The 16,457-nt window shown below is 40.3% G+C and overlaps 2 protein-coding genes across 2 annotated transcripts in view; both read right to left on the bottom strand.

Annotated features, from left to right (window-relative positions):
• Positions 1-3,691: 3,691 nt before the first annotated feature.
• On the bottom strand, positions 3,692-15,916 carry LOC143129864 (cytochrome P450 3A30-like). Its single transcript, XM_076289939.1, has 13 exons — positions 14,834-15,916; positions 14,618-14,711; positions 14,010-14,062; positions 13,446-13,545; positions 12,351-12,464; positions 11,973-12,061; positions 11,278-11,426; positions 7,862-7,989; positions 7,160-7,244; positions 6,769-6,929; positions 5,667-5,893; positions 4,875-5,037; positions 3,692-4,210 (listed from the first exon to the last, which is right to left on the bottom strand). Exons 1-13 carry the CDS (start codon positions 14,905-14,907, stop codon positions 4,106-4,108), a joined length of 1,542 nt encoding a protein of 513 aa, XP_076146054.1. The 5' UTR covers positions 14,908-15,916; the 3' UTR covers positions 3,692-4,105.
• Positions 14,665-16,457, bottom strand: part of LOC143129880 (cytochrome P450 3A27-like) — a 44,976-nt gene continuing 43,183 nt past the window's right edge. Inside the window, exons 14-15 of the transcript XR_012987996.1 lie at positions 14,834-14,874; positions 14,665-14,711 (exon numbers count right to left, since the gene is read on the bottom strand). The gene's annotated coding sequence lies outside the window, so the exon portion shown is untranslated. The remainder of the gene's footprint in view (positions 14,712-14,833; positions 14,875-16,457) is intronic.

The following is a 16,457-nucleotide window of genomic DNA, read 5'->3' as shown; positions in this document are numbered from 1 at the left end:
CAGCTGCAGCCGTCTGACAGCATAACGTGATTAGGCTATTTCTGAGATTCTGACTCTCAACTCCGGGTTGAAAACGTATCAGAATCTCAGAAATAATCACATTATGCACTAAGACGGCTGCAGGCGGCTTCATCAAGTCGAATCCCCCTACTATTTGCATGCAAAGCAGGTTTCTGATTAGGTGGCAATGACGTCAATGGAAATGCGTCTCTATTCAGAATTGTAATGTTCAGACATTCCAATGCAATGCGTGTTAAATGTGATAGATCAGTGGTGTGAAACAGCACGGACGTTTCTTATTGGCTGGAAGAAATGCATAAATACGTAGGCCTAGTAGACAGGTAGTTGGATTGGATTTGGATTATTTGTTTGCGTCTTGTCTACACGATCTACAAACTAGTGAAAAAGTAAGTGAAATACGTTACAGTTACATTATGTTGTTGTTGTAATTGAAGGGTTTGGAGTTTAACCCTAAGTCCTGTCTTTCGTAGGGAACGCTTTTGTTATATTCTGATTTTGATCAAGTTGACTATCGAATATGTTAAATGGACTGCATGCATGCGCCTTTCAACTAGGCGAGTGTATTTTGGGTTTTGCCATTCATGTAGGCCTACCATGCTAGCGTTGTATTGCTCTTCTGTTCACTATGAGTCTGTATTGCTGCTGTGCGCGACGTGTAGGCCTATGCTTTGCCGCATTATGTTGTGTTATCTTATCTGTAACAACGCGAGTAAGTTGGCTCTTTTCATTCACATAGGGCCGAATATGTGTAGGCCAGACAGCTGCCATAATGGCGTTACAAACTAACCCCATGCATGTCTATGGGTACTGTCTCCCCATTAGAAAGTCTCTGGGCTACAAGGCAAAACTCCTGAGAAGTCCTGTCACATAAAATGTTTACACTGACTTTACATGTTTTAGGTTTCATTTCAACAGGAACTCGTAGGTTGCATTCAATTTGTAAACAATGAGTTCAAGGGCAGAGTGGCAGGCCTACACAAAGCGATGGAAGAGGGCCCGACGAGAGCTGACACGACTGGAAAAGGCTGAGCAAAAAGTGGCGTGTCTTTGCCAACATCCAGAACCACAGCTACAACTGGCAGAGGAGAGTGAAGAGGAGCCAGAGCTCATGCCAATGTCGGCATATTCTGTCAGCAGCTCTAAGGAGGACCGCAACAGTGTTGCTCCTGCAATGCAGTGTCTTCCAGACCTGGAAATTTGGGACACGCCTACGGACAAACCTGTGGACGAGGCCAGTGGCTCCTGCAGTGAGGAACACAACTCACATGGTTCACACACAGAGGGAGTTGGCTCAACCATGGAGACAGATATAAGAAGTAAGAAGACTCTCTTCATTTGTTCACATGCAAAATATATAACGTATAACGACTAAAACTTACACCATCAAACATTTCTCCATAGCCACGCAGGCATCTATGTACCGCATGGTGCAGCGACTGGAACAGCGGATGGGCGCTTTTGAGGAGAGGATGGAGGGGAAGATGAATGAGCTGCTCATGCTCTTGAGGGGCTCCCAGTCACCTCCCACTGCTCCAGAGGATCCTCTGTTGCTGTCGCCCTGCTCATCAGTCACTGAGCTGCAGGAGTTCGACAGGAGTCTCGGTGAACAGGAGAGGAGGAACAAAATGGTAAATAAGTGGCCTGAGTCCTGCCCTACCCTGACCTAAAATGAACACTATGTAATTGCATAAATTCAAATATCATTATAACTGAACTGACTAGTTTGACCTAGTTTGAGATTGTACAAGCTCTCCACATTGTTAAGTGTGTGTGTGTATGTATATATATATATATATATATATATATATATATATATATATATATATATATATATATATATATATATAATATATATATATATATATATATTCTTCTACGTGTATAATATTTATTTCTATATGTTTTACAGCAACATTTCCTGACAACACTGGGAGGTTCGAACCCAGGTGCTGCCACTCGTCGTATGCTACGGCGAGTAGCTACCAATGATGTTCTGTCCCAGTATAGCCTGCGGGGCAGAAAGTCTAAAAAGTCCTTCCAGCACCTGACGCTCTGCAGGGTTATAACAGGCAGGTGTTATTTTATTGTCCACATCAGCATTATGCATAGCTTGGCTGATAAGAGGTTTTAATTTGACTTATAACTTTGCTTCATTTTGACTACTCTAGCGGCCTCCCAGAAGAATTTCCCAGGACTGACTGCAGCCAATTCTGAGGACTTGATTGGGCAAGTACTCAAGTTTGCCCCACACAGACGGTAAATTGAAATTCTTCTATTTGTCTGTGTTGGTGAATGTGAAAACTATCAATACATTTTTGTGATTAGATAAAACACTGTTAGTAAGGCGATTTGTTTTGTTTTGCTTTTATCAATGTGCTCATTCTTAGTATGACATATCAAACTTTTTTTCTTACTTTTTAGGCCAACTGGAGGACAATGGAGCTCAATATTTTTCTAAAAAATATATTTTGTATTACTTTTATACTATTATACGTTAATTGTATATCTTTTATTAAACTTTTAAATCCCATCAAGTTTGCCTGTTCATTCATTCCTGTTAATATGAGGGCTCATGCACAGACAGTTTAAAGTAATAATAGAATTTGTACCATGATGTAACATTGTTTTAAAAGGTTAGGGGAATGTAAAACAGGAACGGTCCCTAAAGGTTGCAACGTTAAGGGAAGGTTACCTTAAAGGTTCCAACATTCTGGAAAAGTTCAATGTAACCAAAAACTAACATTCCCAGAACGTTAAGTAAACTTTCCATGGGAACCATGGGGCGACCAAAACCTAACCTTAAAGGAATATTCCACCATTTGGGGAATTACACTCATATTCCACCTCCCCTTGAGTTAAATAACTGATTTTTTACTTTTCTCCAGTTCATCCAGCAGTTCTCTTAGTCTGGCGATACCACTTTTAGCTCCAGCCTAGCATAGATCATTGAATCGGATTAGACCATTAGCATCTCGCCTGCTAGAATCACGTTTAAAAGTGACTAAGATTTCTGGTAATTTTCCTGTTTAAAGCTTGTCTCCTCAAGTTAGAAAGTGTAATAAGACCAACGGAAAATGAAACAGTGATGTTCTAGGCTGATTTGACATGGAACTATACTCTCATTCAGGCGTAATAATCCAGTCACTAACCAATTTGTCTGCTGCAGCTCAACCTTGTTGCTGGAAGTTAGCCTACAGGAACTATTTTCAGGTGCTGCATGATATCATTGTGCTGCTGTGCCCATGGTGTTCCTTGATTATCACGCTGGAGCTCCAGTATGAGCTGCCCTGAAGACTTTTATGTAGTGTTTAATGACCGCTTGACTGTTTTCATTTTGACTGCTTTGTGAGATGATCTGAAGACAGTGTTAAGTTTTGAGCACCGGTCAAAAACTGTTTTGAGGCGATTTGTCTGTTTTGCAGAGGTTGTCAGAGCTTTTGTGAATGTAGTTTAAGATTTGGGGTTTGTGTTTACAATTTTGAGAGAAGGGTGAAGGGTGTCAAAATGTGTTTTAGCCATTGTGAAACTGTAAACAATGACATAATTGTATACGTCTCTTTAGGCACATAGTTTGAAACTCATGCCACAGCTAGATTGGGAAGTGTTTGTAGCCCATCTGGGTTCATTGAATTTGATATGGAATTTTAGAACCATAGAAAACATTCTACACTGTTGCGGAACAAGATCTTTATTAATTTTACATTTCAAGACATTTGTATATTTTATTTACACAGTAGGAATCACAACATGTACAACTACAACATATATTCATACCAACACGATTAAATTTGTGACTACAAAGTTTTATTTTAGCATGGGTTTCCTCCGTAAAAGAGACCAGCATGTAACATCATAGCATGCGGTTAAAATCCTTAAATTCACGGACGTGTCTTGGCTTTATTTTTGAGGCAAAGAACGCCACTTTTAACAGCCGCCAATCTTTGATAAGATGTGAAATTCACTGGAATTTTGTTTCTCCCACCTGACATCATAAAGTAACAACTAGTGCAATTCCATCTCATGTTTATAATATAGTGTGTGATTGACAGCTCTGATTGGATAGTGAGTGCATATGGACGGACGGTCACCCTCTGGGATTCAGCTGTGCAACAGGCGACCGGGCAGCCAGCTGCAGCTTGATGGGCCTTTTGGGAGCCATAAATCCCACAGTTTCCAACTCCAGCGGAATCTGGAGGATGGGAGAAAGCATGCGATCAGTACAGTGGCAAGCAGCGACTGTTTTTGTACCTCACTCTGCAAAAATATTTAACCTGCCTTGTGATAACCTGCACCTGCCAAGCCTCCCATATGGGCAGAGATGGTTTGAATCAAGGATCTTTGATATGGACCTGCACCAGGAACGCTGGGATTGGGAGGCAGGCAGGTGTGCTAGCAAGGAGGTTAAACCCCATAGGTTCTGGTGTCTGTTGCTAGCATGTCTCTTGGAATGGAGGTTTTACATAGATCTACATATTGTACAACCACTGTAACAGCTGGCTATTGTTGACAGATGACTGGATAACTTTAACAGATTTAAGGAGTCCTCAATCTAGGTAAAAAGTTGATAATTCAGATTTTCTGAATTTGGAAAGAAGTGTATTGGATTTTAATCTAGGGCTCATGACCCTTGGGTTTTCCATTAGTTTGAAAACTGAATAAACAAACTGATGTCATCAAGCTACTCACAATTGCATCGTCGACTCTGTCTCAACAACCTATATTTTAACTGTTTCTCTTCAAGTTTAATGCAACCCTGGTCTCATTGGAATGTTAGCACCAATCCAGGTGAGAATAAACTTCATCATATCAGGTCCACTTGTCTTCAGGGGGATAGAGACGGGTGTTTCTCTCACCTCTGTCTCGGCACAGGTGCTGATGGTGAACCTCTGCAGCAGCTCCACGATGGCCAGCTTCATGCTGACGAGAGCGAAGCGCATCCCTAAGCAGTTTCTGGGGCCGAGTCCGAACGGCATGTAAGAGTACGGGTCAATGCTCTCCTTGTTCTCCTTACTGAACCTGCATGAGGGAGAAAGACAGGAAAAGGATAGACTGGTTTAATTAACACTTTATTGTTAATAGTCCTTAGAAAGTAAAAAGATTGATTCAAATTAAATTAGATAAGTAAAATGATTCAAATTCAAAATTAGATAAGTAACTGAATGAATTGTCTTTTGATGTAAGGGGTACCAAAAGAGGCACAGCGTAAGTATAAGAGAGAAAGAGAAATTAATATAATTAATTTGGCTTATATGATTCCCAGAAATCACATGAGCACAAATCACATAAGCGTCACTTAATCAAATTAAAGGGACCCTATGCAGTTTTGGTAATTTGGCCAAGATGAATGTCTTGGCCAAATAACTTGTTCCAGCCAGTGCCTGGCGTGTATGTGTGTCGTGCAGTAAACAATGTGTAACATCACAGGACTATCTGACTCTTAGGCCGGCGGCTCGCCGGACCAAAGTTGCAAGCAGGGGCACTGCTAGATAATTTGGGCCCTGACAGACAATAATTCTCGGCCCAATTCTGGGGGAAGCGATACAGCCACCATTCAACCTGGAAAAAGTCATATAACCATGAGCTGTTAAATTATGGTAAATAGTTCCCCTTTCATTTCTCTCTCCCTCTCCGTCTCTCTCATGTACCTCTCTGGTTTGAACCTCTCAGGGTCAGTCCAGAGTTCCGGGTCTCTTTGAAGGACAAAGGTGGGCACCATGACAGCAGTTCCCTTGGGGATGATGACACCACCGACGTCCACGGTCTTCTTGCAGACTCTATCGATTCGAGCAGCAGGTGGATACAGACGCAGCGTCTCGTTTATCACACAGTCCAGATATTCCATCTGCATCAGGGCTTCATACTGGACTTCAGCCTGGACAGAGACAAGGATAGTTTTCACAACTCAACTCAAACAAATATGGCCCTCCAGGGCATGGTGATGGGGCTGGCCAAAGCATTACAACAAGGCACTTTCGAAGGATAAAACAAGAACTACGTTTGGCAGATTAAAAAATTTAGCAAAGGCTATACTGGCCTTGCTGCAAATTTACATCTGAAATCAGCTTACAACAAAAACAGCAGTTTTCCTGTTCTTCTATGGTTCCTTGTTGGCAGAACGAGTTGCCTAGTTTTCTGCATTCTTGTGACAGTTTTAGGATTTCCAAGAAGTGTTTAAAAACGAATTTGTTCACCTTACACTTAATTGATTAATTCTCTTACAGAGTTATGGTTCATTGTACACATGGAAATAAATGCAAAGTAACGTCCATGACTATTAAAAAAGTTTCCACTGCACAATCCATAAAATAATTAGGTAACACTACTTGACAGTATCGACATAAGAGTGACATGACACTGTCATGAACACATGGCACTGTCATGACCCATGAGCCCTAATCTTAACCCTAATTTATGACAAAAATCGAATGTCAGTTAATAAAAGAAGCTTTGTCATAAATGTTTATGACTTGTTTATGACACGTTCATGACAGTGTCATTTCACTCTTATGTCGATACTGTCAAGTAAAGTGTAACCAATAATTATTTTATTACACTACATTGGTAAATGGACTGCATTCATATAGCGCTTTTTTCGACTCCGGCCGAGGCTGCTCATCGGCAGCACTGGGCTCAAGGACACTTCGACAGGGTCAGGAGTTGGGCTCGAAACGGCAACCTTCCAGTTGTCGGACGACTCCTCTACCTCCTGAGCCATTGCCTCTAGTGAGAGAAAATGTTCACACTGACCGTGTCGGGGAAGACTTCATCAATCTCATCATGGAGCTGCTTCAGGGCGTCTGGGTTTGTGGCCAAATTGTAGAACAGAAAGTCCAGGGTTGTACTGCTGGTTTCATAACCAGCAAAGATGAAGAGCATCGACTGAGACAAAATTTCATGATCATTCAGTCCTGCATGAAGGATATAAATGAAGGATAGTGTATAAAGATACTGTGCATTTTTGTTTTCAATATACCTGCCATACTAATTGTCTTTTCATACATGTTGGGTTTTTCAAGAGATGTTGACAGTTACATAGCGGACCTGTACTTGTAACAAATCGTGACTTGGATGACATCACCTCTGACAGCTGTCCTGTCCTTAACTCAAACATGAAATTTAAACACAGAGGTTATGTTACCTTTGTAACTTTCACCTCCTATACCATTGTCATCTTTCTTTGGAGTCTGAGAGTCTATCATCAGCTGTAAGAAGTCCACTCGTTTCTGAAACCAACAAAACATAGGTTATTCTTTTTCATTCATTCATTCATTCATTCATTCAATCTTTATTTATTCTCGGAGGTTCTTTGAGGGTAGTCCTCATTTTCAGTGAAGCCGAGATTACACAGTAACAATGGAATAACAAGAGATATAGTATAATAAATTGTGGAAAATAAAACAAAATAAAACAAATAATAAGATAACCTCCATAACATTATAAAGGAGGTACGGAAAATAAAAATACAGAAAATATTAATAATCAAATAATAAAATAACATTTACATAAAACAGGTACAATTTGACATAGGAAGGTTTGTGATTACTGATCTGAATTGATTATAGGTAGTAGAGAATTAATTTTTATGTTATCCTTCAAGGCAATACTGGCCTTAATGCTGATTGACATCTGTAATGAGCTGTGAGATCAGCTAACAACAAAAGTTACATATTGCACAGTTAGGTAAAGTTAACATTCTAAACATGGAATCAGATAGAGAACTACTAAAAAGGCTTCATGGTCAAATATTTTTTTAACCACTGAGGTCTGGTTATGTAAGAGTGACTAATGGAAATGAGCTTCAGTCATTAGTGTCACCCTATCAGGACTTAATCTCACCAACCGTATCAGAGTTGCCCTGCTTCTCGGATCTGATGTTTTTCATGACGGCAAAAAAGAAGTCTGTCACAGATGGGGGGACAAAAGTGAAGCCCATTTTTTCCAGGATGGGTGCCATGAAGGGAAAGAAACCTGAAAATAAATGTAGTTATATACAGTGCCTATAAAAAATATTCACCACCCTTTCCCCTTTTATTGTTTTAATAAATGGAATCTTTGTCAATTTAATTTGCCCTTTTTTTTACAATAATTTACAAAAATCTCCTCTTTAATGTCGAAGTGACAGCAAATTTCTACAAAGCAATGTTAATTAATTGAACATATATAATGCAAAATAAGTGATTGCATACATATTCACTCACCTTAAAGTGACTGGCCTAAATCAACAGCGGTCCAGCTAATTGATGCTAATAGTCTCACTATTAGTGAAATGAAGATTGCCTGAGTGCAGTGAATGTGTAGTAATATAAAGACACTTGCATCTGGAAGGTCCAGTCACTGGTCAATCAGTATTCCAAGCTATAATTCCACCATGAAGACAAAAGAACACTCCAAACAATTAAAAAAAGTTATTGAAAAGCATGAAGAGTTGGATAAAAAAAAAAAAATTCAAGTGACTGAACTTCCCCATGGAGTTCAGTGAAATCCATCATTAAGGATTGTAAGGAATATGGCAAATGTGCAAATCGGCTTAGAGCAGGCCGTCACCACAAACTGTTCAAAAAGAATAATGGTGAGGGAGGCCACCAAGGCACCTATGACAACTCTGAAGAAGTTAAAAGCTTCAGCAGCTGAGATGGGAGAAACTATGCATACAACAACTTTTTGCCCGAGTTCTTCACGAGTGCTCTATGGCTGAGTGGCAAAGCTCTTATTAAATCTCAATTAAAATTCACCCAAAGGCATGTGGGAGATTCCAAGGTCAAATTTGCATAAAGAAGACGGTTCGTTGGTCTGATGAGACCAAAAGTGAGCTTTTTGGCCATCAGACTAGATGCTATTTTTGGGCGGACACACAACACTGCACATCACCAAATCCCTAATTTAAAGCGTGGTGGTGGTAGCATCATGCTGTGAGGATACTTCTCAACAGCAGGCCCTGGAAGGCTTGTAAAGGTAAAAGGCTGAAAAGGGCTGATCACACCTGACCCCTTTCCAACCTGACAGAGCTTGAGCAGTTTTGCAAAGAAAAATGGAGTAAAATTGCAGCATCAAGATGTGCAAGCCTGAGAACTATCCACGCAGGCTCCATGCTTTAACTGCGGCCAGAGGTGCATTTACTAAATGCTGACTTGAAGGGGGTGAATATTTATGCAATTGCTTATTTTGCATTATATTTTTTAATGAATTAATATTACTTAGTTTAAATCTGATTTCACTTTGACATTAACAAGGGGATTTTTGTAAATGATTGTAAAAAAGGGCAAATTAAATTGATCAAGATTCCATTTATAAAAGCAGCAAAAGTGGAAATATCCAAGGGGGGTGAATATTTTTTAGGCACTGTATGAAAATAAATAATTGCATTTGATCAGAGAGGCAGGACAAATATGAAGACCAGTAAATGTACACAGAAACTGCAAAGTATTTTGATGTGGAAACTAGCATTTCAAAGTCATTTCTATGGACTCACATATTTGTTTTATTATTATTATTGGAAACACACTCAGATTCATACGGAGCCCTCCGGGTGACATGGGAAAAAAAAACATGGGTTAAAAATAAAAATAAAAAATAATGGGAAAAAAACATGAAGAATGAAAAAAAAAAACGATGCACTTTTGCGGGATCTCATTGCGGGATCTCGCAAAGTTTTGCGAGATCTCGCAAACAGTTTTGCAAGATCCCGCAAAAAGTTTTGCGAGATCTCGCAAAACTTTTTTTCTACTTTTGGAACTTGCTGGGCTTCCTACTTGACCCCAATAGGCCCACAAACCACTACCGCCAGATGGCAATCGTATCATGATACTATGATTGCTCTATCACTGTTGCGTGTTGTGGGTTTTCTGGACACATTACATAGGCCTATGACATGGGAGGGAGAGGGAGACACCTGCGTGCAGACACGCACACACAGGCGCGTAGCAAGCGTGGGGGATGTGGGTGTTATAACGTACACAGTTTTGCTGGAACACGATTCTATCCCCCACACTTTTTGTCAGATTAAATTGAAAGTAAAATATGGAAATAAACGCTCCCGTAAAGAGTTGGAACCGTACCTATAACGCACACACAGAGACACAAATAGGTCTGTTGATTTGATTGAACGGTCATCCAGCCAATCACATCAAGTTAGGTGAAGAACCAGAGCCGCTCTGATCAAATTCAAAGTGTACGTCTTTCAAGGCTATGCTGCTGCTTGGGTCTGCATTGTAACGTCTGCAGTGAGCAGATTTCAGATAGAATTGAAATGATAATTGTTACCGCATTATGCTAATTTAGTAAACCAAAATTCACTGTCTGACTGACAGTTTTTGTCACAATGCAGGGAGTCAAAGTGAAAGCGGGGTGCGTGCACCAAGCACCAACGCTTATGATCGCTCATGCAATGTGTGCGTCCCTGCAGCAAGTGAATCTGGAGGTAACGTGGGCTAGAAGCAACAATAGTTTAAACAACAACGTGGCTTCCTGTAACTATCAATGGAAAAATGCATAGAAACTGCTAATCATAATCTTTAAATTGACATTAATTAAGCTGGCTATATGCAACACAATTTATATATTCCCTTTGCATATGTTTGGGTAGACTTAAAACGTTTTTGAATTTGAGCTTATAGTTCTGTGTCCTTTACATTTATTTAATAGGTATTAGTGATACCTCGAAATTAGGCTGCTGTCTGTTAGGTAATTTATTGTAGCCTGCTGTGTGTGCGTGTCTGCACGCAGGTGTCTCCCTCTCCCTCCCGTGTCATAGGCCTATGTAATGTGTCCAGAAAACCCACAACACGCAACAGTGATAGAGCAATCATAGTATCATGATACGATTGCCATCTGGCGGTAGTGGTTTGTGGGCCTATTGGGGTCAAGTAGGAAGCCCAGCAAGTTCCAAAAGTAGAAAAAAAGTTTTGCGAGATCTCGCAAAACTTTTGCGGGATCTCGCAAAACTTTTTGCGGGATCTCGCAATGAGATCCCGCAAAAGTGCATCGTTTTTTTTTTCTTCTTCATGTTTTTTTTCCATTACTTTTTTTTTTTTTTTTTTTTTCATATTCACATTTGAAATTGTTTTTTTTTTCATATGCTCATCCCTTGTGTACTCACTCTACTTTTTTTGCATTCCAAAGTCATGGCACTGCATTTGTGAGTCTGGACATTACCTGCAATCAGGAAGTGTGGAGAGTCTGGACATTACCTGCAATCAGGAAGTGTGGAGAGTCTGGACATTACCTGCAATCAGGAAGTGTGGAGAGTCTGGACATTACCTGCAATCAGGAAGTGCGGGCTCAGGAAGTCGATCTTGACCATTTTCTTGATGTTGGTGACAAAGGGGTCTTTGGGGTTGTTGAGGGAGTCGATGTCCACACTGAAAGCTGTGCTGGTGACCACGTCCATACTGTAAGCGCCAAAGTACCTGGATGTACAGTGAAAACGTGCTGAATTACTGAAGTCATCTCAACCCAGCCCAGCCCACCTGTCACTCACTCTGTCTCAGATGGCGTTCTTCCATCAGCACACCTCAATGCAGAGCCCTGCGTGCACACGGCTTACTCGTGCGTACATTGCAACAGAATAGTGTCGTCTCAAATCGAACACGAACTCCATGCACTTAACGGAAATGACGATCCCAGCCCACCAGTCATCCCATCCCAGCCCACCAGTCATCCCAAGTGCTCATCCCAGCCCATCCCATCCCACCAGTCATCCCATCCCATCCCATCATGGTATTATATAGATCTGACAAGATTATGCAGTGGTGGTGGTGGTGGTGATATATCCTTAGATATGAAATGGACCCCTCAAAATACATATTGGTATATTTTTCTGCTACAAGCTAAACAGCATTTCATAAATAATGTGAGGACTTCCAACAGAATCTTAGCCTGATAATAATCTGGAAGATTTTGTTTTGTATTCTGGGACTCTGTTTTCCACCCTGATAGTTCACAGAAGCGCTCACTCTTTAGTGTCAGATGGTCTGCCCAGGTCTGCATCCTTCTTCATGCTGTTCACCAGGGTGTGTGAGTGGGTCTTCATGATCCCAAACATCTGATGCAGGATGACACAGAGAATTAGAGAAATAGAGAAGACATGTCGCATCTTGTGATAACGTTTGTACAGTATAAAGATTCATTGTATATAACCATCAAACCATGTAATTTGACCAGACTTGAGAGAAAATGTCATAGTAATGAACACATGTATGGATGTTATAAAATATAACATTTCTGTCACTGCAATGTCTACACATTCCATTACTTTTTAGAGAAGGGAGGTAGAGGGAGAGAGCGAGCGAGCGAGAGAGAGAAAGAGAGAGAGAGAGGAGAGAGATACACACCTCTTTCAGACGGCCACTAGTGAAAGATGGAGACAGTACACTACGGATCCTTCTCCAGTCTTCATCTTTAGCATTGAACACGGCATCGTGCAGCTCCCCGTCAAGGCCGAAAGTCTGTAATTCAAAGCCCGGTTAAATGCACATGCAGTGGCACCTTGATTAATCCATCAGATTGCACAATCATCTAAATCAGGGGTAGGTTATGAATTCTCTCTAAAAATAGAAGTTATCAAATATTTCTAATCATTTTATAGGCTTCAAGCTGTCCCAACACATTAAGTTAGTAAAAATATTATACTGCACAATGCAACATGCAGAGTATGGCAAATATTCCATATGCCTGAGTCTAAGATACAGATGTTTAAACAAATTTATTTTAAATGGTTCCAATATATTTGCGGCCCCAGACAGATTTATTTTTTATTTCTGGTAAAAAAATGTCTCTTTTAGGAGAAAAGGTCGCCAACCCCTGATCTCAATCTTCAACACTAGGATTAACGTCAATAATTGAGCTGTACATATCACTGAAGAAGTGATTGATCTTCCTAGCAAGTCTGAATATTGGGCGATACTACTTCTTTTTACTTACTTAGATACTAGGCCTACTTTATTTTAAATATCAAACACCACCTGGCACTATCTGAAAAGCTATAGAAACTAAGGATAGCACAACAGCGTCTTCTGGCATTTGGCATTATAACTGCAAAAAAAAACTGATCTTACTTTTTTGAAAAAAGAAACAGGTGCCCTCCCTAAGGGGGGGGAGTAGGCTGTCTCATTTCTATGTTTATTTGTTATTTTTATTTATTTATTTTTCTTTTGGGGATGGGGGGTATAATTTGTATGATGTCCGTCTCTGTTTTTTGTTGATTAGATTACTCTTAAAGAAACATTTGACATGTTTCCAAACTAACATATTTGAAATGAATACCTATTTCTAAACCTTCCCTACTTAGAAACTAGACTACCACTTATTTTAAGTATGAAATACCACCTGGTACTGATAGAGCATGTGACACATTGATCATAGTTCTTTGTGTCGTCACACACTTGACAAACCGGCAAAATCGTCAATATACACAAAGACAAGTGTACCCGTCTGTTGGTGAAATACGAGTAGCACTCCTTGACCAGGACAGTTTTGATCAACTCTGTGTCCATGATGCAAAGAATAGGCTGCTGACCCTCAAAAATTCTAGAGAGGAGATAAGAAAATAACACAGGAGGGAATAGTACAGCCCAAAAGCTATAAAATAAATTTTCTTTAATTTCAGTAAATTGTTAATGGTATCAATCTGATTACATCAGGGGTTGTCAACTGATTGTGATCTATTTCAATCCTTAAAGTTACCTTGGCTTTTCTAAAATGTATGGGCCTACTGTATATTTCAATGAATTTGATTATTCATAAAACAATAATGGAAATCTATCTAAAGAAAAAGAAAAAAAAAACAGTGCACATATTATCAGTGAATATATGGTCAGGGAACAACTGTATTGCCTTCTTCAACCACTAGATGGTAGCAGACGACAGATGGCAAGAAACCCCTGGATTACAAAAAGTAGCTCTGATCAGGCTTTGTTGCCCAGTTTTTCATTAGAGGTTTTTTTTTAGACTATTCAGTCGGTTAAGCTCATTTTGAATAATAGCTTTCTTACCCCCACATCCTTCCGTACGCCCGGAAACACTCTAAGTCAAAATAGTGGAAACCCTAAAGGAAAAAAAAAAACACCAATGAAGAAATGTGTGGGTGTATTTACATGCACAAACGAAGTGGACGCTGGTGGCCTACACGTTGCCCTTTTTGGCCAGCTTGGCCCTCGGTTTGTTTGTTTGCTTGTTTCCCGTTGTTGATTGGCAGGTGCACCAGGAAGCAGAGCTTAGTCATGGCTAATGAGTTGTACCAGTGTGCAGTGTCTTGTACATTATAAAGGCTGCTCTCTCTTTTTCAAGAAGGACCATTATTTCTTAGGCTTTTGGATTCACACAGCACAGCACAACACAACACAACACAACACAACACAACACTCACTCGCTGACAGCATTCCTGCATTACTGATAATTGACTGTGACCAACAGCAACCTTATACTCTTTTTTGTGTTTCAGTTGATTAGTTTACATTTTAACCATAACCTCCCTCTTTTGCTGCATTCTTGGCAGAAGGTTCCAACATCACACGTACAGTGCCATGACTATAAAATCTAAACTGGACATAGGGTGTGGTAATAAATGTAGAGGAATGAAGAGGTTAAAACACAAACTGACCTTTCTGTAGTTGAGCATATTTCCAAAAAATAGCACAGGTTTTGGACCAGGGACCCCCAACTTCTTGAAGATTCCATAAGGCCAGTATCCATACCTATATAAATGGCATTGTATCACTTCTTGCTAGAGCTATTTCTCAATAAATAATGATAAAAAAAAAACACTAGTATTTAACATGTCATTGCTCAGCGGTTAGATAAAGTTAGTTCAACTTACACCAAGAACAGTCCTAGGAACAGCAGGAGCAGCGTCCATGTCTGCGTTGATAAAAAGGACATGTAGCTCAACATGGTAAGTGCTTCGACAGCAAGCTCTCCAAGATCATAGCACTTCTTGCTTGCTAACTGTTACAATTTAATAGTACTCTGACACTCAGTGCCCCCCCCAGGTCAATCATTTATAAATGGCATGATAACTTTTACCTCCATTATCTACAGACAGCTAGTGTGGTTACTCATACGCACACTCTCTCGCGCACGCGCGCACACACACGCGTCTAGGGACATTTGTAAATAATAGCTGGCCTGGCCCCTTATCACTGATAAAAATCCATATTCAGTCAAACGGAAAACAAAGTGGTTTGGACCAGGCCATGCACTGCACTGGCCAATCAACAACAAAGGGCACTCCTGCTCCAACACCACCTCCAGAGAGGGTTGGGTCATTTTGATTGATCCTGGTGAAAGGTGATTGATGTTTGAGCTCAATGTTCAACGACCGTACCTTTAAAGCATTCAGTCATAGACCTCACCTTTTAACCAAAGACAGTAACAACAAACAAGCAGAAATAAGTGAACATACATAAAATCTGCTGGGGGAAAGTATATATATAGAGATTGTTAGAATACATTTCTGACAAGAAATCACTCTCATAGAAACAGATACACTGAGAACAGAGCCGTACAAATCACAGGTTAGTAAGTAAGAAGTTAAGTTTCTATTCAAATACAGCTCATACTGCTACAAGTATAACAACAACACGTGTCTTGTTGATGCCAAGATGTCTACTGAGGTGAGCCTGTAGGTCAAGTGTCTTGTTGATGCCAAGATGTCTACTGAGGTGAGCCTGGTGTAGGGCACGAGGACAGGTTGCCAGGCTACTGATAACTGGTGAGCTTGAGTTCTCTAAACAGTGTCTACCAAGATAAGTGCATTTACAACTCCAGCTTCTTAGAACTATCATGTTCAGTACTTGCATTACAGTACTAAGAAGTTAAGTTTCTATTCAAATACAGCTCATACTGCTACAAGTGTAACAACAACACGTGTCTTGTTGATGCCAAGATGTCTACTGAGGTGAGCCTGTAGGTCAAGTGTCTTGTTGATGCCAAGATGTCTACTGAGGTGAGCCTGGTGTAGGGCACGAGGACAGGTTGCCAGGCTACTGATAACTGGTGAGCTTGAGTTCTCTAAACAGTGTCTGCCAAGATAAGTGCATTTACAACTCCAGCTTCTTAGAACCATCATGTTCAGTACTTGCATGGCAACATATGTTACATGCACATCTCATAATGCACTTTAGCATGCAATGTAGGCCATCAACCAGACAGTGTTCTTTTGAAAAAGGTGTGTCATTTATGTAAGTGTTTATGCAAGTAGGCCTAAGCCCAGATAGCAAGAGGCTGGCGGACCACTGTTGGTCCATTGGGGGCATAGCTGGCGGTCCGCTGGCATTTTGCTCATCGGTTCTCTGGCGGGTTGCAGACAAATTGCCCAATATTTTGCCACTATTGGTCTGAAATCTTTTTTTTTCTCTTTTTCTCATTTGTTCAGTTATACTCCATATATAATTGTATTAATTTTTCATAATATTCAGTTGTAGACAGGGGATACAGTTGAT

The sequence above is a fragment of the Alosa pseudoharengus genome, unplaced genomic scaffold (genome assembly GCF_046254945.1).
Source record: "Alosa pseudoharengus isolate Yale_2024_CS ecotype anadromous, Long Island Sound unplaced genomic scaffold, YU_APseudo_1.1 YU_APseudo_1.1_scf_1, whole genome shotgun sequence".
Taxonomy (NCBI): Eukaryota; Metazoa; Chordata; class Actinopteri; order Clupeiformes; family Clupeidae; genus Alosa; species Alosa pseudoharengus.
Note: the sequence above shows the minus strand (reverse complement) of the source record. Positions and strands in the feature narration are given on the sequence as shown.

Bases quoted from the DNA above. Each gene is read 5' to 3' on its own strand.
- LOC143129864 (XM_076289939.1), bottom strand. From the start codon at position 14,907: ATGTTGAGCTACATGTCCTTTTTATCAACGCAGACATGGACGCTGCTC. The intron at 7,245-7,861 runs GTTGGTGAGATT...TGTTGGTTTCAG, and splicing joins AGCAGGGCAACTCTGATACG to AAACGAGTGGACTTCTTACA. The intron at 5,038-5,666 runs GTACATGAGAGA...TCCCTCATGCAG, and splicing joins GAGAGGTTCAAACCAGAGAG to GTTCAGTAAGGAGAACAAGG.